The 23,132-nt window shown below is 40.7% G+C and overlaps 1 protein-coding gene across 1 annotated transcript in view; it reads left to right on the top strand.

Annotated features, from left to right (window-relative positions):
* casc3 (casc3 exon junction complex subunit) overlaps window positions 1-23,132 on the top strand; it is a 30,774-nt gene continuing 7,642 nt past the window's right edge. Inside the window, exons 1-7 of the mRNA XM_039739336.1 lie at window positions 1-199; window positions 6,518-6,545; window positions 10,345-10,394; window positions 12,750-12,914; window positions 15,679-15,830; window positions 15,924-16,100; window positions 16,286-17,226. Coding sequence (XP_039595270.1) covers window positions 14-199; window positions 6,518-6,545; window positions 10,345-10,394; window positions 12,750-12,914; window positions 15,679-15,830; window positions 15,924-16,100; window positions 16,286-17,226 — 1,699 coding nt within the window. The 5' untranslated portion in view covers window positions 1-13. The remainder of the gene's footprint in view (window positions 200-6,517; window positions 6,546-10,344; window positions 10,395-12,749; window positions 12,915-15,678; window positions 15,831-15,923; window positions 16,101-16,285; window positions 17,227-23,132) is intronic.

Below are 23,132 nucleotides of genomic sequence, written 5' to 3'. Positions count from 1 at the left end.
TTTAACTTTCAAAATGGCGGATAGACGGCGGAAGCGGGCTTCTCAGGATAGTGAAGAAGATGACGAATCCGGTTCTGGGAACGAGAGTGCTGGCTCTGGTTCGGTGTCTGCTAGAGCTCGGCTACGGGACTTGGAAACGACAGTGTCGCCCAGTACTCGGGTGCGAGCAGAGAGTGGAGCCGACTTAGAGTCCGAGTGTGTGAGTATCTCTCGTAGGCCGCTACAAGCCCCAGCGTTTCCTTGTGTGCTGATGCAGGAGGGAGGGATGTACTGCACACCTGGTGGGCTTAGGGTCATCAATGAGTCACAACAGTTTTATTTGTCTCGTTTCTCTTCTTTGATAATTACGCCTTTTCTTTTCTAAATCTTTTCCAAACCTCTTCCTCATCGAGTTAGTTAACTAAAAATAAAAACGTTTCAACTGCAGCAGGAGTGATGATGCCTAATTCAGATCAGAAATTATTGTATTTGCGAGTTTTAGAATTAATCGTTCAATAGTAGTTTGCGAGTTTATTACAAGCATTAGTACTGAGTGCTTTCTAAGGTAACATAGATAAAGTAAAAAAAAAATCAACAAGAATAACGCAGCACTCTTCGATTTTATATGCAACCGGGATACTGTGAGACGGAGATTCGACATTCAATTATTACCTATTAATTATATCCATCCATATGGTTTATGGCTCGTATGCGCTTTTCGTTGATTGAATGCCTGTCAACATAGGGCTTTAGGCAGGAACCACCAGTGGTTGGGGCGCCTTTCCAGTACCTGGCTAAATTAGACCTCCAAATTGCCGGAGGACACACACCTGGCTGGCTAGCTGGGTAGATACACGCCTTGGCTGGTAATATTGGCATTAGAATAGGAAATCCGTAGCGGTGCGCAGTGTTCAGAGCAGAGTCCATAAACCTAGCATCTCCACCCTCTCATTGTCTCCCTTACATTTCCACGTTCCTCAAATGTCTGTCTGCACGGGGGTTTCTTAGTTTATGGCCAAAACAAGCTCTTAAATTGCCCATTAGGTGTGTACGTGATAGCTTGACGTCCCACCCAGGATCGTTGCCCACCTTGCACCATGTATTGCTATGATAACCTCTTATTACACTTTGTCCCCCGGGTTTTCAGCTAAGTGAGATAGGGGTGGATGAATGTATTAATCCACACTGGGTCTGTGGGGCTCTGGCCCCTTTTCAAGAAGGATTGATTTGTATGTATGGAGTGCATATAGAATATGTGATCAGGTTGTTATCAAATCCAAAAAAAAAAAAAAGCAGATATAAGATGTAGTGCATTCAGAGGGTATTTAGACCCCTTTGCTTTCTGCACACTTAATTGTGTTGTAGATTTAATCTTAAATTAATAAATTTGCCTTTTTCCACATCAATGTACACCACACTAATGTGAAATGATGGTCAAATCATGATTTCAGAAAGGTTTAGAAATGTGTTAATAATCAGAAACTGAAATCTCTTAATTTAAAGAAGTATTCAGACCCTGAATTCTGTACTTTGTAAATGCCTCACTGGCAGAAGTTCCAGCTTTGAGTCTTTTTGGTAAGTCTCTACAGCAGGGGTGCCCACACTTTTTTGGCTTGCAAGCTACTTCTAAAATGACCTGGTCGAAATGATCTACCTAGAATAAAAATGCTATATATATATATATATATATATATATATATATATATATATATATATATCAATACATTTATGGTCACTACTCTATTTGGATTTAATAATCGTCATGTGGGAAAAGGCTGACTCACATAAATAAGTTGAGCCGAATAATGCAGTCGAGAAGAATGAAAAATGACAACTGTCCAATTAACTGCGATTTTAGTTCCCTCTCTTTTTCTCAGATCGCTTTTTGGAAGGACGTCAGTTTCGTAATTTTTATGAACAGTTCGAAAGTGCCTCTCCACATTTTCCTTCTTTGGAATAGTAATGATAGATTGACAGATCAAACACACTTCGATTGTGACATTGTGAGAAAAAATTCCTCTTCCAATTCCACATCCAGCCCATACCCTTCCCAAAATTTTTTTTTTTTTTTAAATCCATTCTTTAGTCGATATAAATTGGAAGGCTAACTAGATCACAGCTGGAGTTTTGCAGTAGCTTGCGCGTTTGCTGGGTGACCAGTGTGTTAGAAGAGAAGAGATCTCAGACTGGTCCCCCTGTATGTCAATCAAGGGGCAAATGCCATAAGGAGGATATATGATAGACTAAGGTTTAAACAAAAATAAAATAAATTTGTTTTAATGCAACGTGATCTACCTGCACTACCTTTGCAATCTACCGGTCGATCGTGATCGACGCATTGGGCACCCCTGCTCTACAGGCTTTGCACACTTGGATATGGACAGTTTATCCCATTCTTCCTGGAAGATCCTCTCGTGCTCCATTAGGTTGGAAGGGAAGTGTCTGTAAACTGCCATCTTTGGAATTCTCCACAGATTTTTTTGTGAGGTTTAAGTCTGTGATTTTCCTGGACCACACAAGGACACTCAGACTTGTGCCGGAGCCTTTCCAGCTTTGTCTTGCCCGTATGCTTCGAGTCACTGTTATGCTGAAAGGTGAACAGTTATTTCACTCTGGGTCAGGTTTTAATCTATATTTGACTACAATTATCTTTCATTCAGTTCTTTCCAGAGAGTCTGAGAAGCACCGCCATAGCATGATGCTGGCACCAGCATGCTTCACCATAGGGATGGTATTAGGCAGGTAATGAGCAATGTCTGGAGCTCTTCTCAAAGAGTTTAGTTTTTGTCTCGTGAGAACGTGCAATTTTCTCATGCAATTGGGGTCTTTTTTGGCAAACTCCAAGTGGACTATCACATGCATTTTACTCAATAGTGGCATCCATTTAGCCAGTCTTTCATAAATGTCTGAGTGATAAGAGTGCTGTTAAGATGGTTGTTCTTCTGACTGGTTCTTCTATCTCAGCAGAGGACTTCTGAAGCTGTTTTTGATTGATTGTGGTTCCTTGGTCACCTTTCTCATTAAGCCCATTCTTTCCATTGTTACTCAGTTTGGCCAGGCAGCCAGCTCCTGGAAGAGTCATGTTGGTTACACACTTCCATTTTACAATTATTGTGGACAATGTGCTTCTGGGACCACTTAAAGGATTAGAAATGGTTTGATCCCTTTGCCCTGATCTCCGTCTCGCCACACTTTGATTGTCCAGGTCAATAGAGAGTTTCTTGGACATCTTAACTTGGTTTTTGTTCTGACATGCAGTGTCATTTGTGGACCTTCTACACACAGGTACACATGTAATTTTCTAAACAATGTCCAGGCAATTCAGTTTGCAACAGGCAGACCCCCTAGCAAGGTCTAGACACCTCTCAAGGAGAGGGAAAGCAAACAGGATGGACCTGAACACAATTTATAATGCATCAGAAAAGGGTCTGAATACGTCTAGGAATGGGAGTTTAATTTTTTGATTTTTAGTAAATTTGAAGACCTTTCTTAGAAAACAAGTTTTCACTTTGTCATTATGGGTTATTGAGTGTAGGTTGATGGGCTAAAATAGTACATTTATCCGTGGAGCTTCAAGCTTTTCTGTCTCCAATGCTTTTTTAGGATTACAGTTGCCATGATAGTCCTCATAATTGTGAAACTGGGGATCATGCAACTAGAATAAATCTGAAAGCTTGACAACGTCAGTACACAAAAGGAAATGAGTCCGTTTTTTTTAACTGTTAACTTGCTTTAAGAGGAATACGCCACCCAAAAATGTTTAAATGTTATTAACCCCATGTAGTTTGTAGTGGTGGAAGAGAAAATTTAAATTTGATGTTTTCTTGGAGAAAGTTCATGACAAAGCATCAAAAGCACAGTAATGAGAGTGCATCTTCGCTGTTTATCTTGTATGCTGAGTTTTCCAGAAGAAAGTAATAATAATATTTTTAGTAAAACATGCATGCGTTTTTTTTGCACATTTTGAACATAAAAATGGATACCAGATATATGGATATTGCGACTCAGTGTTATGTGAGAATTTTTTTCCTTGGATGTTTTTCAGATCGTTTGCCATTGCACAGCACTCATCACTACTGGGTTCTGTTCAGTCCGAATCTTTGTCATGTATTTACTCCAAGAAAACGTGGTGAGAAGTTGAGCAGAATGACACCTTTTATTGGCTAACTAGAAAGATTACAATATGCAAGCTTTTGAGGTAACTCGAGCCCCTTCTTCAGGCAAGATGTAATCATCTTGCATCTTACCTGAATGTAGATTACATATAACTAGTACTTCAAGAAGACATGAAATAAAAACAAATAAACATATATTCTAGGAAAAGCTCATGCTCCACTTTCTAAAATGAGCTGCTGCAGGCAGCCGTTTGAGACCAGATGAGGACAGGTTGAAAGTTTCTCTGCCTCCTGGCTAAAATGTGGTAGAAATGGATCATACCTGCTCTTCCATCTAACTTTATTACGTTTTTTGGGACAGAGTAAAAAGAAAACAACATGCTTCCTGTTAACTAGTCCCTGCTTGACGCTGCTAGTCTTTTGAAGTGGAGAGACAGACATGTCTACAGCTAGTTTAGTACAGTATAATAAAGAGGCATCCTTTTTCAGGTATGCCGAATCCTTTTCAACGTCACAGGGTGCTGAAACCTACCCTAGCAACATCAGGTACAAGGCAGGAACCAGACTCATTTTTAATTGGAGACCCATACTCTTAACTGCCACCACTCCATATGTTTTATTCCATGTGGTCTATCATGTTCCTACTCAAAATTTGAGAAAACGAAAAGACTCTTAATAGTGAAGCAGCTATATCTGCTCAGCAACAGTTTATATTAGGGCTGTGGAGTCAGTACACAAAAGCTCCAACTCCTCCATTTATTGTGAATCCAACTCCTTTATTTGTGAATATATACTCATATATTTGCTATGTTGATTGAAAGCCCATACAAGATGCAAGACATTTCATCGCTGCCAGTGTGATTCATCTGGCTACTTTTTGGCACCCTGACCTGTTTAAATTTAGGTTTAAATGCTGTAGTGATGCCGTTGTGGCTTTTTCATATTATCTTTTAAATAAGCTACAAATATTGAGTTATATTAAACAAAAGACAAAACTTGCAGAATTAAAAAGTTTTTTTTTTTTTAACAAACGGTTAGAACAAAAACAAATAGTTTATGAAATTGGAAATTTTATCACATTGTTACAATATACACTCACCTAAAGGATTATTAGGAACACCTGTTCAATTTCTCATTAATGCAGTTATCTAATCAACCAATCACATGGCAGTTGCTTCAATGCATTTAGGGGTGTGGTCCTGGTCAAGACAATCTCCTGAACTCCAAACTGAATGTCAGAATGGCAAAGAAAGGTGATTTAGGCAATTTTGAGCGTGGCATGGTTGTTGGTGCCAGACGGGCCGGTCTTAGTATTTCACAATCTGCTCAGTTACTGGGATTTTCACGCACAACCATTTCTAGGGTTTACAAAGAATGGTGTGAAAAGGGAAAAACATCCAGTATGCGGCAGTCCTGTGGGCGAAAATGCCTTGTTGAGAATGGGCCGACTGATTCAAGCTGATAGAAGAGCAACTTTGACTGAAATAACCACTCGTTACAACCGAGGTATGCAGCAAAGCATTTGTGAAGCCACAACACGCACAACCTTGAGGCGGATGGGCTACAACAGCAGAAGACCCCACCGGGTACCACTCATCTCCACTACAAATAGGAAAAAGAGGCTACAATTTGCACGAGCTCACCAAAATTGGACAGTTGAAGACTGGAAAAATGTTGCCTGGTCTGATGAGTCTCGATTTCTGTTGAGACATTCAAATGGTAGAGTCAGAATTTGGCATAAACAGAATGAGAACATGGATCCATCATGCCTTGTTACCACTGTGCAGGCTGGTGGTGGTGGTGTAATGGTGTGGGGAATGTTTTCTTGGCACACTTTAGGCCCCTTAGTGCCAATTGGGCATTGTTTAAATGCCATGGACTACCTGAGCATTGTTTCTGACCATGTCCATCCCTTCAGGACCACCATGTACCCATCCTCTGATGGCTACTTCCAGCAGGATAATGCACCATGTCACAAAGCTCGAATCATTTCAAATTGGTTTCTTGAACATGACAATGAGTTCACTGTACTAAAATGGCCCCCACAGTCACCAGATCTCAATACTTTTTTTTTTTTTCCCCAGCCAGACATGATTCTTCCACTTCACTCTACATAGTAATTGGCTTGCAATTTTGTTTTACTGCTAAAATCACAGCTTTATCAGTTTCCCTTTCATCCTTTATATCAGTGAAGGCCATGCCTTGCAATGTTTTGTCTTAGTGCACAGTATTTACTTCATCATTCCTACTTTCCTGCTTTTACTTCCAAATGCAATGTCTGTCTTTCAGTGGCTTCTATTGGGGTGGGGGTATAGTAGTGTTGGATTTTGTTTTTTAGGGATTTGCACTTGAAGTACATTCTAAATCCCTTGAACTGCAGGGGAAGGAATTCAAATGTGCGTGTTTTTGTTTTTCTTTTACAGGAGAGTGAAGACTGCATTGAAGGAGATGGTAAGTTTATTAGTGAAATAAAACGTGATAAGCCTTGATTTAATGAATGATGGTCATAATTTTTGGAACGACAATAAGCCAGTTCGTCATTCACATTGTGTAATCATGGCCAGAGTCTGAAATGTTGTCCAGAATGCTTGATAGGAAGCTGTGGAATCCTAGCCTTTTTTGTTTTGCTTAATACATAATATTTATTGATATCTTGTGTGTGCTTCTGATATGGACAGGAAATACATTTGACTTATCTTTAACTGAATTTTGCATATCACAAAATAATACAATATTTAGAAATGACTATCCTGTCCTTTTAATGTTTTGCATAGCTTGAAATCAAGATTGAGATCTCTTAATTTATTTTCAGAATAACTTAGAGGTGAAGCCCATTGTAAGATATCAGGAATTTGAAATAATTGTACATTGCTTTTTGAGAATAATGTAGTGATCTATGAAGTGGATTGGTTACATTTGCAGATATCTTTAAATAACAGCCAGATCATATTGTTATATTTGACATACCTTTTGAAATCCCTAAAATGAACCTCCATATATTTTATCATTGAATTTATTTCAAGATATCTTTCTGTATTATTCCAAATTTCAAGCGTATTTTAAAACATCTTCAAATCACCAGATTTCCTATTGAAAATGATGAGCTTTACAAAAATTCATGTTATTTTGTCTAAAAAGGCATTTCAGATATCTCCAAAGAACCAACATGTCATTTTAAGATTCACTATATAGCCAGACGTTTGTGGACATCTGACCATCCCACCTATATGAGCGTATTGGATATCCCATTCCAGTGCCATCTGTATTAATTTGGAGTTGCACCCTCTCCCCTTTTGTAGTGGTTTCAGCCTCTGCACCTTGGGATGGCTTTGCACAAGATTATTGATGTTGGATGAGAAGATCTGTCTCGCAGCTGGCATTCATTCCAAAAGGGTTCAGTAGGGTAGTGCTCAGGGGTCTGTGCAGGCCATGGAAGTTCCACCGCTACATGTCTTTATGGACCTGGTTTTGTGAACAGGAGTACAGTCATGCTGGAACAGAAAGGCCTTCACAGACTGTTGCTAAAAAGTTGGAAGTGCACAGTTGTCAAAAATAACTTTGGTTGCTGCAGCTTTGGCAGTACCATTCACTGGACCTACAATGCATCCGGAAAGTATTCACAGCGCATCACTTTTTCCACATTCTGTTAGGTTACAGCCTTATTCTAAAATGGATTAAATTCATTTTTTTCCTCAGAATTCTACACACAACACCCCATAACGACAACGTGAAAAAAGTTTACTTGAGGTTTTGGCAAATTTATTAAAAATAAAAAAACTGAGAAATCACATGTCCATAAGTATTCACACCCTTTGCTCAATACTTTGTCGATGCACCTTTGGCAGCAATTACAGCCTCAAGTCTTTTTGAATATGATGCCACAAGCTTGGCACACCTATCCTTGGCCAGTTTCGCCCATTCCTCTTTGCAGCACCTCTCAAGCTCCATCAGGTTGGATGGGAAGCGTCGGTGCACAGCCATTTTAAGATCTCTCCAGAGATGTTCAATCAGATTCAAGTCTGGGCTACTTAAGGACATTCACAGAGTTGTCCTGAAGCCACTCCTTGGATATCTTGGCTGTGTTCTTATGGTTGCTGTCCTGCTGAAAGATTAACCATCGCCCCACTCTGAGGTCAAGACCGCTCTGGAGCAGGTTTTCATCCAGGATGTCTCTGTACATTGCTGCAGTCATCTTTCCCTTTATCCTGACTAGTCTCTCAGTTCCTGCCGCTGAAAAACATCCCCACAGCATGATGCTGCCACCGCCATGCTTCACTGTAGTGATGGTATTGGCCTGGTAATGAGCGGTGCCTGGTTTCCTCCAAACGTGACGCCTGGCATTCACACCAAAGTTCAATCTTTGTCTCATCAGACCAGAGAATTTTGTTTCTCGTGGTCTGAGAGTCTTCAGGTGCGTTTTGGTAAACTCCAGTCAGGCTGCCTTTCACTAAGGACTGGCTTCCGTCTGGCCACTCTACCATACAGGCCTGATTGGTGGATTGCTGCAGAGATGGTTGTCCTTCTGGAAGGTTCTCCTGTCTCCACAGAGGACCTCTGGAGCTCTGACAGAGACCATCGGGTTCTTGGTCACCTCCCTGACTAAGGCCCTTCTCCCCTGATCGCTCAGTTTAGATGGCCCGCCAGCTCTAGGAAGAGTCCTGGTGGTTTCGAACTTCTTCCACTTATGGATGATGGAGGCCACTGTGCTCATTGGAACCTTCAAACCAGCAGAAATTTTTCTGTAACCTTCCCCAGATTTGTGCATCAAGAAAATCCTGTCTCGGAGGTCTACAGACAATTCCTTTGACTTCATGCTTGGTTGGTGCTCTGACATGAACTGTCAACTGTGGGACCTTTTATAGACAGGTGTGTGCCTTTCCAAATCATGTCCAGTCAACTGAATTTACCACAGGTGGACTCCAATGAAGCTGCAGAAACATCTCAAGGATGATCAGGGGAAACAGGATGCACCTGAGCTCAATTTGGAGCTTCATGGCAAAGGCTGTGAATACTTGTGTACGTGTGCTTTCTCAGTTTTTTTTATTTTTAATAAATTTGCAAAAACCTCAAGTAAACTTTTTTCACGTTGTCGTTATGGGGTGTTGTGTGTAGAATTCTGAGGAAAAAAATGAATTTAATCCATTTTAGAATAAGGCTGTAACATAATAAAATGTGGAAAAATGGATGTGCTGTGAATACTCTCCGGATGCACTGTAAGTAGCCTAGACCCAGTTGTCATGCTCTTAAGCCCCACAAGCCTTCATAACAAATTAATTCTGCCCTCCAGTGCTTAAATCTTACAGTCATGGGGTGAGTACTAGAATGTAAACCAAACAGTAAAACACAATTTGTTTTTAAAAAGTGGCTACACCAGGCCTGTATTTTCCAATATAGTGTTTGCTGTGCTGTTAACTCTATCCTATAAGACCCCAAAGTAACTAAACTCTTCTACCTTGGACATCTCCTTAGTTCAAGAGGAAGAGGAGTTAAAGGCTGTTTGCAATGGGAGTTCTGTGACCTCATATTTGCTAATTCTTCCAAGTTTCATGCTGACTTTGTCACACTCAACTGCAAATCACTGCGTGAGAATGACACACTTAATAACTGAAGCCTAGCATTACCACATTTAAGCCACCAATTTAAATCATTTTTTTTAATTTACAGTATGTTACACATTTATTAAAGTAATACACTCAAGAAATTTCCAGAGATTTTGGTTGAATATGGTTGTTTAATTGTAGTCCAATGGCCAATAATTCTCTAATTTTTTTCCCCCCCTTTTCACAAGTGGATCACCATTACCAGATTAAGTATTTACAATCATGTAAATTTATAAATGATTTTTACCTATTTACAGGCTCTTTCTTTTGAGTGTGTTTATGACTTTAGAATGGTTTTCTGTTGACAGTTTTCTGAACTGAAGCTGTTAGTGTCCATTGTAACACTGTTATCGTTAGTCTATTGCATACCATTAAATAATGGAAACCAGACTCAGGATCTTGGTTTCCCATTTTAATACCCTTAAAAATAAAAAGAAATTGTTGAATGTCTTAAATTGTCAATTAATAGGATGAGCGTCAAGTTTTGTAAAGAGTACGTGGACTTGGCATTCAGTTTAATTGATAGAGTAAAACTGCTCAACTGCTGCATTGTGTAAGCATATTTTTTTAATTCATTCATTGTTAAAGTAATCTGTTTTGCAAAGTGCCAGACTCTTGTGATAAATGGTGGTGTTGATTTCTTTTTGCAGCTGTTCTTTCAGATTATGAAAGTGCTGAAGAAAATGGCTCAAACTCTGAGGTATTATAAGCTTCAAACTATATTTTCCCCCACTTTGTTTACACATGAAAATACTTAGTATCTCTAATCCATGTTTCTAAAGTAATAATATTTTACAAACATATAATTTCGGTTGTGCAGTAGTCACTTTTTTATACCAATATGAATTTAGGAAATGTATCAGTATATATCATCAACGGTAGCTTGTTGGTGCAGTGGTTAGTACTAATGCAGACCATTTCAGGGCACATTTATTTGCACACTTCTGCTGGGCCTGTTAAGAGTCATTGATTAACCTAACACATGTCTTTGAAGTATGGGAGGAAAACAAGAAAACCTGGAGAAACACCCCACAGAATATGAATGTTTCAGCTTCTCGCAAAGAATGACTGAGCACAGGACTCACAAGGTGTGAGGCAGCAGTGCTGACAAACACAAACTAATTGACCCCCTTTAAAGTATATCTATATAGTTTGCGTCAACAATAACTTTCTATGATGTAAGGAACAGTGCCACCAGCCCAGAATACAATTAGTGCTAGCAGCTCATCTGTGGTCCAGTGCACTTTTGTTTGGAAAACTGCACAATATGTGACTGAGTCAAATAACCAAATTGAGTGTTTCAAGGAGAAAAGCAGGGGAAATAAATCTGGAACCAGTCTTGGTTCCACAGCATTCTGGGTGGTAATGGAAAAACAACATTACACGTTCTTGGCAGGAACAATTAATTAAACCTCTACATATAGGAAGAGCTGCAGAACTGTTTGCAAAAGGTTCTCCTTTGCTTCACTTGCACTCTCCCACCATTAATGAGGTGGTTGGTTTTGCTGTGGCTCAATTTTTATTTTTTTATTTTATTTTTTTTAATTAAGAATGGAATTTTTCACTGCAAGAATTCAGGTTATTGGTGTGGCCTTTGTTGAAATGTCACTATTCAAAAGGTTTGGTGTATTTGTGTGTGTGTGTGTAAGTAAAAATATTGGTGAGCAGCAGGTGAACTTTATGCTCTGCTAGAGCCACTCAGAATAGACAAAGACATCACTAAGATTTTATAGGCATTGATAACAAACAATAGCTAAAACATAGTAAGTCATCCTATAGACTGTGGAAGGAATTAAAAACTTAAAGTTCACTACTTTATATAGTGTACACTGTGTGTGTATGTGTATATGTGTATATATATATATATATATATATATATATAGAGGCCAGCTTTATCCTAAGCAGGGTTGAAAAATTCTGGAGCTTATCCCAGCAAGAGTAACGCACATGGCAGGGAATAATCATGTGCGCACACACACTAGGGACAATTTAGCATCACCAGTCCACCAACCTGCATGTCTTTGGTCTGTAGGAGGAAACTTGTCTTTGGTCTGTAGGAGGAAACTTGCACAAGCATGGGGAGAACCCTGAAACTTCATGCAGAGAAAACCTGGGACATGAATCCCAGCGTCCTTGTTGCAAGGGAGCATGTGTCACCGTGCCGCTCATAGTTGTATATAAAAGTATGTAAGCATAAAATACATAATTTATTTCCTTTACCGCATTGTCATTTAAAGATGGTTTTAGCAGTTTGGAAAAAAATATCCAAGTAGCACACCATTGCCTGTGTTTGCATTTATTGACACGAAAATGTATGAAAAGAGCAGATGTGCTGTGTTTTCTCTCCTGCAAGAAATGGGTGCACACAGCTTAACCATCAATTGAAAATGAACAGATGGTGCACTGGGCAATAAAAATACACGAAACAGGTGACGGAATCAGACAGAAAATGGAAAGTCCAACTGTAGGTGGAAAAGGCAGCAGTTTAACAGTGCGGCTTGCTTGAGTGACATTCTCTGAGGTTAGATTATTAGCGTTGTCATTTTCTAATTTGACACTGTTGGTCATTCCCATTCTTTCGTGTGACCCTGTTTACTAAAGTACTGCTTGTGATGTGTGATGATGCTTGTGAAGATGTAAATAGAGGATAGATTTCAGGAAAAAGTATGACATGAATGCTGTTTAAGGACATAAGTGCATTTTGTTGCATGCATATGCTGTAGGGCTTTCTTGTAGTGTAAAGCCTTTAAGATTTATTACCTTTTGAAGTTCATACTTCAGCACACCTCCTGCCCCAACTCTCATATCAGCTGGAGGTACTAGACATTAAAGAGTACCTTTAAAATTAAAACAGTTGAAACAGACATTTTACTTATTTCTAATACTTGATAATGTGATATTTCTCCCCCCACTCTAGTAGAGGTGAGTTTTCAGATAACATACTGAGACATGTGAGATGAAATACTTGCATATATTGGCCAAATGTGATTATTTCTCATAATAATAACCAGTCAGGCTATCTCTAAGTGCAGTCAATATACATCTATAATTTTAGGGTGATGTGGAAGAAGGAGATTACAGTGATGAGGAGCACCATGCCCGTCCGCAAGAGACCAAGCCAGATGAGGCAGCTGCAGAGGAAGAGGAAACCTTCAGCAAAGAGGAGAAGGTTGAGGGAAAAGGCACATTGGCTGGAGAAAGGCAGAGTGGGGATGGGCAGGTATGGAGTGGAGTCTAGTTTCTCAGATTATTCCTGTGTTTACCTTTTGTTTTGTCAACACTGTTATCCAAATCATGTTAACTTTCAGAAATGCATTTGAGTATAGCAATTGTGTATTCTGCCAAAACTGGTTTGCTTATTCAGGTAATCATCCTTTATTTTTTCTTTTTGTCAGCAACATTAAGAACATGTGCTATTGCGAGATACTTTACAAAGCAAACCACATTAAAATGCATTAATTACATATATACATAATCGTCACCAACAAGTAAACCAAATAAAGGCTGTCTTGTACCAAGAGGACATTACTTACCCATCTGAGACATGCTTTAACAGAAGGTAGCAGAAGAAGTGTTACAAATCCAAAAAACTCTGAGGCATTGGTGTGAATATGAAAAGAGTGTTCACAAGAGTAGTTGAATAAGCCTTTGCATGTGAAAGTTTTTTTTGGAACATTACAAAGGCCACCTTTGGGAGGTCTTCACTGTTAAATAGATAGATATATATTAATACACTGTAAGCAGTGTAGACTGGCAGTGTGAAGTATTAGACCAAATGGCTTTAGAAGCCACTTGAAAAATGCTATAGATCATTCTCTATTAGGGGGAAAACGCCAGTTTAGTTAAGCCCACTGAGGTGTAGTAGTTTGGGTGGAAACTATTCAGAACCCTTTAAAACCTCTGCATACTTAGTGTAGATAGACCAACAGAGACAAAAGCATGGAGAAGGATCTCCATGCAGTGGTTTTAGGGATCTAAATTTGTTTTCTTTAGCAAGGAGGAAAAGGAAACCTGGTGGTGGAATGGGGAAGTACAGGAGAGTATACAGAGGAAGAGAATGGCAAAAAAGTGGGATAGTCGGAGAGATGCAGAAAGTAGACAAGAGTACAAGGAGATAAGTCGCAAGGTGAAGAGAGAGGTGGCAAAGACTAAAGAAAAGGCGTATGATGAGTTGTATGAGAGGTTGGACACTAAGGAGGGAGAAAAGGACCAGTGGGCTAGACAGGTGATAAAGGATAAAGATGGAAACGTACTCACAAGTGAGGAGAGTGTGTTGAGCAGATGGAAAGAGTACTTTGAGAGGCTGATGAATGAAGACAGAGAGAGAAGAGGTTGGATGTTGTGGAGATAGTGAATCAGGAAGTGCAATGGATTAGCAAGGAGGAAGTAAGGACAGCTATGAAGAGGATGAAGTTAGGAAAAGCCTTTGGTCCAGATGACATACCTGTGGAAGCATGGAGGTGTTTAGGAGAGTGGAGTTTTTAACCAGATTGTTTAATGGAATCTTGGAAAGTGACAGGACCCCTGAGGAGTGGAGAAGAAGTGTACTGGTGCCAATATTCAAGAATAAGGGGGATGTGCAGGACTGCAGTAACTACAGGGGGATAAAATTGATGAGCCACAGCATGAAGTTAAGGGAAAGAGTAGTGTATGCTCGGCTAAGAAGTGAGGTGATTAGTGAGCAGCAGTATGGTTTCATGTCAAGAAAGAGCACCACAGATGTGATGTTTGCTCTGAGGACGTTGATGGAGAAGTATAGAGAAGGCCAGAAGGAGTTGCATTGTGTCTTTCTGGACCTGGAGAAAGCATAGGACAGGGTTCCTCGAGAGGAGTTGTGGTATTTGTATGAGGAAGCCGGGAGTGGCAGAGAAGTATGTAAGAGTTGTACAGGATATGTACGAGGGAAGTGTGACTGCGGTGAGGTCTGCGGTAGGAGTGACGAAGGTGGGATTACATCAGGGATCGACTCTGAGCCCTTTCTTATTTACAATGGTGATGGACAGGTTGACAGATGAAATTAGACATGGACTATGATGTTTGGTGATGACATTGTGATCTGTAGCGATAGTAGGGAACTGGGTGAGGAGACCCTGGAGAGGTGGAGATATGCTCTAGAGAGGAGATGAATGAAGGTCAATATGAACAAGACGTAATACATGTGTGTCAATAAGAGGGAGGTCAGTGGAATGGTGAGGATGCAAGGAGTAGAGTTGGCGAAGGTGGATGAGTTTAAATACTTGGGATCAACGGTACATAGTAATGGTGATTGTGGAAGAGAAGTAAAGAAGAGAGTGCAGGCAGGATGGAATGAGTGGAGAAGAGTGTCAGGAGTGATTTACAACAGACAGATATCCACAAGAGTGAAAGGGAGGGTCTACAGGACGGTAGTGAGACCAGCTGTTATATGGGTTGGAGATGGTGGCACTGACCAGAAAGCAAGTGCTGGAGGTGGCAGAGTTAAAGATGCTAAGATTTGCATTGGGTGGGATGAGGATTGATTGGATTAGAAATGAGTACATTAGAGGGTCAGCTCAAGTTGGACAGTTGGGAGACAAAGAGAGGCGAGATTGCGTTGGTTTGGACATGTGCAGAGGAGAGGTGCTGAATATATTGGGAGAAGGATGCTAAGGATAAAGCTGCCAGGCAAGAGAAAAAGAGGAAGGCCTAAGAGAAGGTTTATGGATGTGGTGAGAGAGGACATGCAGGTGATGGGTGTTACAGAACAAGATGCAGAGGACAGAAAGATATGGAAGAAGATGATCTACTGCAGCACAAATCCGCTATGTGTCATAAAGTCATTGAACAATGTAAAATAAGTAAGAATTGCAGTGAATACCTTTTTGGTTGTCTGAGTGTGGTGCTGAATTGAACAGTATAGCAGTCTCAGTTTGGTTCCTCCTTCCTATGATTCTGTGGAGTACGTCCAAGAATAACGACGTGGGTAAATTTTCTTTATTGCTTTGTTTTAATTGTATGTCAAACAGGAGAGCACAGAGCCTTTGGAAAACAAAACTGGTAGTAAATCAGGGAAGAGGCTTGATGATGATGAGGACCGCAAAAACCCTGCGTACATCCCCAGAAAGGGTCTCTTCTTTGAACATGATGTCCGTGGACAGGCACAGGAGGAAGATATCCGGTAGGCCCTGCTAATGTAGTAAAATGCATCTTATTGTACCCTTGGCTCTATTGCATACATAACAGATGTTACTCATATCTGCTTTTGCCGTAGGCCAAAAGGACGTCACAGAAAACTATGGAAGGATGAGGGCCGCTGGGAACATGATAAATTTCGGGAGGACGAGCAAGCACCCAAATCACGAGAGGAGCTCATTGCCATGTATGGCTATGATATTCGCAACTCCAACCGCCCTGACGATGGGCAGCCGTTCCGTCCACGTAAACCAAGGTAGTTATGCTTGTTTTTGTGATTTAGGTGACTGTATGTGAGGAAAATGCATATTGGTAACCTTATTTAAAATGACAAGAGAGTGACTCTTTTATCGTACTTTTCCATATGAAGAAGTCACATTATCCATTAACATTTTCTGGGTATTGAGTAAAATATGCAATTCCTTTTTATCTTCTGAAAAGGTTTGGCAGCCCATCCAGCAGAGAAAAGAAGTGGTTCCGTGATACAGAGAAACCAAGTCGTGCTTCGTGGCACAGTGGTACAAATAACAACCCACCTCTGTCGCCAAATCCTCCTTCAGGGCCTACCCCAAAACCTTATGGGGGATCCCGGAACTCAATGGGGGGCTCTGGGCGAATGGGTCAACCTCGCAACTTCCAGAGTGGCCGCACAACAAACTATGCTCCTGGCTACAGAGAAAATCGCTCAAATTTTAAAAATAATGAGGTAGGCATGCATAATGGAAACCATGGTGGCAATAGTAATAACTTTCATCCTGGTCGATTGCCCCGCCAGCATTTTGATGGGGACAGTGCACACAGGAGAGCTGAGGAGGAGCCGCCCCCAAGACACACTGCTGGAGTGGCCGCCAAAGAAGAGCAGGCAGGAGAAGAATATGTCAATAAATGTGACAGAAATGATGTTTCACCCAAGAAGGAAGAGAGAGTCTCTGAAAGCAGTATTGCACCTGCCCCAGCTGCTACCCAAGAAAGTTGTCCAACTTCTGCTGTCACATCGACAGCCCCTGAGCGGACAGTAGAAAAGAAATCTTACTCACGAGGCAGGAGGACTCGCACCAAAGCTTCTGAACTTGGAAAACAGGCCTCTGTTGAGGAACAGCAGCCATTGCCTCCTCCTCCACTCCTACAGATGTCCATGACTTTGCCAGGTGCCCCTGTGGACCAACCAGCACAAGTGGGCCCCCCGCAGAATCCGCAGGTTCAGTTGCCTTCTGCACCTCACACTGCTTTGAAAGCAGATACCTGGGAAGGCCCTCCAATGGATAATGGAAGCAACAGTCTGCCATGCTCCAGTGGGCTTGAACATGAGATGGCACACCTGAGTCTAGCAGGACAGACCTGGACACAGAGCCAGCCACCATACATGACTGGAGAAATGAGGGGTAAGTTTTGCTGGCTGCAGGCATGACTTAGATTTTATTTTGTAAAGTGATATTTTTCTTATGCGAGCACTATAATGTTGGGAGTTTTCTGTTCTTCGCCTTCTGTATGGCATAAATGCCCCATTCGTATTACCTACCTCGAGTCGTTTTACACATTGTAGTCAAAGGTTACATGTGTTAGCGTCGTCGTTTCCTATTGAGATTTGTGCTAGGAATTTTTCATGGTGTTGGTCTGCTAGGAAGTGTATACAACAGATTTCACAGGTTCTAACTGAGAACAAGCAGTTGGAATTCACTTCCCACTGAAATGCAACACTTGCTTAACATGAGGGCCAGAGCTACAGTGTCACAAAACTATAATCTTCTTATATAATACGCTACCATGGCTGTTCGTTTGTCTGTCCAGGATTTTAAATCACCTGTAACTCGTAAACCGTTTTACCTATTCACTTGAAATTTGGTACACATATACTATGTGACTTCTACTGTCTGCTTTCGGGGTGATGATTTTTATTTTATTGTAGAATCAACTCTCAGCAGCGCACAGCAGGGTGACACATGCGTACGGGCACCATTCTCATTCCCTACTACCTTCACTGTCACTTCCTCTACCTCTTCATATCTTAAGTGTTCAGTCTGCCTCATGAATGATTTAAGTGCCAGCTTAAGTAAAAAATTAAGAAAAACTTGCTAAGTAATTGCAACACAAAAATGGACTTAATCAGTTTTAACATGAAAAGATGCCGGAGGAAGAAAAGAAGCTGGCTGCTAGAGTGGAGAGAAAAAGAGCTGTTCAAGAAGCAGCAAACGCATCATCCTGAGCAAACAAATGCTAAACATACAGAGAAAGAGTATGAAAACTATATGTCAAGTGTATTCATTGCACGTTATCGTGCAGTATGCTGTTACTGGTGTAAGATAATAGTGAGCAGCCTCAGTCTCTTTCTCTGTGAAATTTTGATTTAATCCATTGATAAGTTGTTTAATACCTTTCGTGGAATCCTCCAGTGCACAATATGTGTATCTCGCAACATAAAACACCAAATCTGTACATGTAAGACTGTAACCTGTGTAATGTCCAAACATAAAGTGGGTGAAATGAGTTTCTGTGCTTTATGAGCAAAAGGGGGTTCTTGTCGAAAAGCTCTACCACTGACTTACCATGTGCTTTCACATTTAAAAATGAAAATGCACTGTGCTTACACATGAGCTTGTTTTAGTCAATCCTCGGGGCATATAACTTGTGTCAGAGTCGAAAATTGCGTTCACCGACAAAAGCATGATAGACATATGCACCCCGACAAAACCGCAACCGACAAATGAGCGCCGACAAACCCACTAACTGGTTTTCGACAAATGCACGCCGACAAAATCACCACAACAAAATTGAGAGAGAGGCCAAGAGAGTGGGACACCCTTGCTACAATTCTTCCTACATATGCAGGGCATGATCTTAAGGACTATCTGCGTGCCGTGCTGATGGCATGCTGCGTCTCATAATGACTTCTAAAATAAACATTATTATATATGCTTTAAACTAGTAATTCATATTTAATGAAACTTTCTCGATTTTGTCGGCGTGTTTTAATTGGCACTATTTTGTCGGCGCGCAAATGTCGGGTCACAGAAAATTGCTTTTGTCTGTGGGGCTATCTTGTGTAACCAAGGCATTTGTTATTTTTGTTAGCAGCCCATATTCTAGCTTTGTGGAGTGGACCAATTGGTTTGCTTCAAAAATGAATGAGGAGAGGTCTTGACGATCATTTACTGTGAAAGCAGGCCTCAAAATGGCTGTTGTGTTTTAAATTGTCAGTGTTTTAAATCTATACTAATAAAAGGCAAAGCCCTCACTGACTGACTCACTCACTGACTGACTGACTCACTCACTGACTCATCACTAATTCTCCAACTTCCCATGTAGGTAGAAGGCTGAAATTTGGCAGGCTCATTCCTTACAGCTCACTTACAAAAGGTTAAGCAGGTTTCATTTCGAAATTCTACACGTAATGGTCGATAACGTCCGCCATGTTGAACTTTCTTATTTATGGCCCCATCTTCACGAAGTTTGGTAGGCGGCTTCCGTGCGCTAACCGAAACAGATGTATGTACTTATTTCGATGGTATGACGCCACTGTCGGCTGCCATATTGAACTTTCCAACGTCACTAACTTTCCAACTTCCCGTGTAGGTAGAAGGCTGACCCCATCTTCACGAAATTTGGTAGGTGGCTTCCCTGCGCTAACCAAAACCGATGTACATACTTATTTCGGTGGTATGACACCACTGTCGGCCACCATATTGAATTTTCCAAACATCACTAATTCTCCAACTTCCCGTTTAGGTAGAAGGCTGAAATTTGGCAGGCTCATTCCTTACAGCTTACTTACAGAAGTTAAGCAGGTTTCATTTCAAAATTCTACGCGTAACGGTCAACAATGTCCGCCATGTTGAACTTTCTTATTCATGGCCCCATCTTCACGAAATTTGTTTGGCGGCTTCCCTGCACTAACCGAAACCAATGTACATATTTCGGTAGTGTGACGCCACTGTCAGCTGTCATATTGATCTTTCCAACGTCACTAATTCTCCAACTTCCCGTGTAGGTAGAAGACTGAAATTTGGTACTTATTTCGGTGGTATGATGCCACTGTCGGCCGCCATATTGAACTTTTCAACGGTCTTTTTTACTTATGGTCCCATCTTCAAGAAATTTGGTACGCGGGTTCCCAACGCTAACTGAATCCTACTTGCGTACATATATATACACGTCCATAGCGTGCAGCTCGGTCACTGTGTGAGGCGGCGTTGGGTCCCCCATCCCAACGCCTCCCACGTTGTTGGCTGCCTGCCTATATAAGGCCGTCTGTCGCTCCAGTCTATACATTCCCTTCCTTGCTTCGCCACGGGATTCACGTCTCCCTGCTGATAACTACAGCCTTTTTATTTAATCCATGACTTCTCCACTGTTTTATTGTTCATTTATTACGATTATAGTTATTGTGTAGCTATTTTAGACTTACTTTACATTGTTCAGGTACCCATTTCTTTTATCATTTCAACCGTACCTCCATTAACATGTCTATCGAGGTGATCACCATCGATCAAAGAACTGTCACTTACCGAGTGGTTTCCATGCCCGGAGATGGCACCTGCCTTTTCCATTCTCTTTGTTACATATTGCACGGCCATATCAGTCTCACTCTTGATATCCGGAGGAACGTTGTGTCTTATGTATTGAATGACTGGGACAGGTTCAAGGTGAGGACTGATGACGGTACAGGAGATAATTAGACTACACAGGAGCACTAGAAGAGTGAAATCTTAAGCCCTTCACCTATGCATCTGCATGTGAGTTGATGGCTGCCGCTGAATTGTTCGGTTGTCGCTTTCAAGTGACTCTTAAACATCTTAGATTCACAGGTGACGATTTCAGTAGTGGACACTTTGATGTGTAGAAATGTTTAAACTCTCAAAAGCTGGATGTGAAGTTATCAATGAAACTGGTTGTATACTTACAACGCTTGACAGATGCCGAATGTCTCTTCATCACAAGTCCTACAAATACTTTCGTAATTGAAACAAACCATGAAACTCAAACCGATTATGACAGCAGCAATCCAAGCTGTGAGATTTGAAACAAGATTACTGTTCACATGGCCAACTGTATGTTGCAAGCTCAGCGCACAGCTTGGTCATATTACAACTGGAGGGCCGAACTGACAACGTGGCGTGCAAAGAGATCCTTAACAAATAATTATTGGTATATTTTTCCTCAGTTTAAAAAGGTTTCATTTTCTTCTTAATAAAAATTTTAAGGCAGTACTTCGCCGCTGCGAAGCGCGGCTATTTTGCTAGTCTATAATATAACTCGGTGATTGAAGAAAATGTTTGGAGAAATTTCCGTTCAAAGTAATCAGTTCTTCGTAGCTAAATGCTTAATGTATTCACTCCACTGCCTGTTACAGGGATGCAAATTTAGTTAATGTTATGGTCAATACATGACTCTTTTTAATCAATTAATAACTTTGTTTTTGAAAAGGCACACTAATAAAAGTTCAGAAAACATGACAACTGTTCTCAAAAAATTATTATTTTTTAAAATTTTTTTTTACATATAAATAAACGTTAAGTGGAAAAATGTCTCGACTGTCACTTTTCATTGCCAAAAAGCATTTTGGGCATTCTTAGGAAAGGGAACAAATAACATGCTTGGGAGTTCAAGCGCACTGAAAGTTAACCGTCCGTGCTCTCATACACTTCCCTTTATGCAAAAGAGTGTTTCTAAAAACACAATAGGTAGCTTGAAGTAAGAAAATTACTTGGGATGTAAACTCTTTCAACCCAGTGACAACACTTTTAAGAAGCTGCTTTGCTCATCTGGCTGTGTGGAAGCTAGAAATGAGCCTCTGGTTTAGGCTAGCCCCTGTGGGTGGAAAATAAAATAAAGGTAAAGACTTGAGTAGTGGAGTCACTGATATAAAATGCTGTCAGCACAAAGGTGATGTGCAGGTTTTAAGTATAAGTAAATACTAAAACATAACTACTGCCATATTCTGCTTTCATTATTAGGAAATAGTCTGTAATTAGCATGTGTGCATAGGTGTCTGTGCTTAACTCTAATGGTGATGTCACAGAGACTGAAAGAAAGTAGTCAAACAAAACACAAGTTAACCAGCTGTACAGCCTCATGTTTACATGTATGCATTAAACAGATGGTGGTGCTTCAGTAGGGGTAGCTACAGTGTTTTTTTGGGCATCATCATGAGCTCACACAACCTCTGAGCTCTTGTATATTCCCTGAAAACATTTCCAGTACATCTGGTGACAGTGCTTTTAGCTGGGATGTGTTAACCTGGCTCAAATAACTGATTAGGTGCCTTGTTATCTCAGCACAGTAGTACACAGTTGATAGTAATTTTTTTTTTTTTTTGCGATTTTACTTGAAATACCCCCAAACCAACCTATATTTAGCGTACTTCAATATTACTAGATAGATACTTTATTAATCCCAAGAGGAAATTCAAACACTCCAGCAGCAGCATACTGATAAAAATAAACAATATTAAAGAGTGATAACAATGCAGGTATAATAGACAGACAATAACTTTGTATAATGTTAACGTTTACCCCCCCGGTGGAATTGAAGAGTTGCATAGTATGGGGTCTCCTCAGTCTGTCAGTGGAGCAGGACGGTGACAGCAGTCTGTCGCTGAAGCTGCTCCTGCGTCTGGAGATGATCCTGTTCAGTGGATTTAGTGGATTCTCCATTATTGACAGGAGCCTGCTCAGTGCCCGTCGCTCTGCCACGGATGTCAAACTGTCCAGCTCCGTGCCTACAATAGAGCCTGCCTTCCTCACCAGTTTGTCCAGGCGTGAGGCATCATCCTTCTTTATGCTGCCTCCCCAGCACACCACAGTGTAGAAGAGGGCGCTCGCCACACACGTCTGATAGAACATCTGCAGCATCATATTGCAGATGTTGAAGGACGCCAGTCTTCTAAGCAAGTACAGTCGGCTCTGTCCTCTCTTGCACACAGCATCAGTATTGGCAGTCCAGTCCAATTTATCATCCAGCTGCACTCCCAGGTATAACTTACTAGGCCACTATTGTGTTTCCAATTTTACAATGATTGACGTGAGCATAAATATTAGCCTCATATGACCTGCTTAAATGAACGTTTATCTTCAAACCTCTTTTTTTTTTAATATATAACTTCCTTGCTTGTTGCCTCCCCCTTTTTGTTTTCCTCCGCTCCCTAAATCTCAAAATGTTTTTTTTCAGATGTTTCAATTCAACAAAGCATTTAAATTTCCCAGTGGAGATATAAATTAGTTGTATAGTAGGTAGTTTTATTCTCTAGACTCTTGATATAATTTAATGGAAAACAGTTATTGGCCATTAGAGA

This window comes from Polypterus senegalus, chromosome 17 (genome assembly GCF_016835505.1).
Source record: "Polypterus senegalus isolate Bchr_013 chromosome 17, ASM1683550v1, whole genome shotgun sequence".
Lineage (NCBI taxonomy): Eukaryota > Metazoa > Chordata > Cladistia > Polypteriformes > Polypteridae > Polypterus > Polypterus senegalus.
The sequence above is the reverse complement of the archived record's forward strand: the minus strand, read 5'-3'. Positions and strand labels throughout refer to the sequence as shown.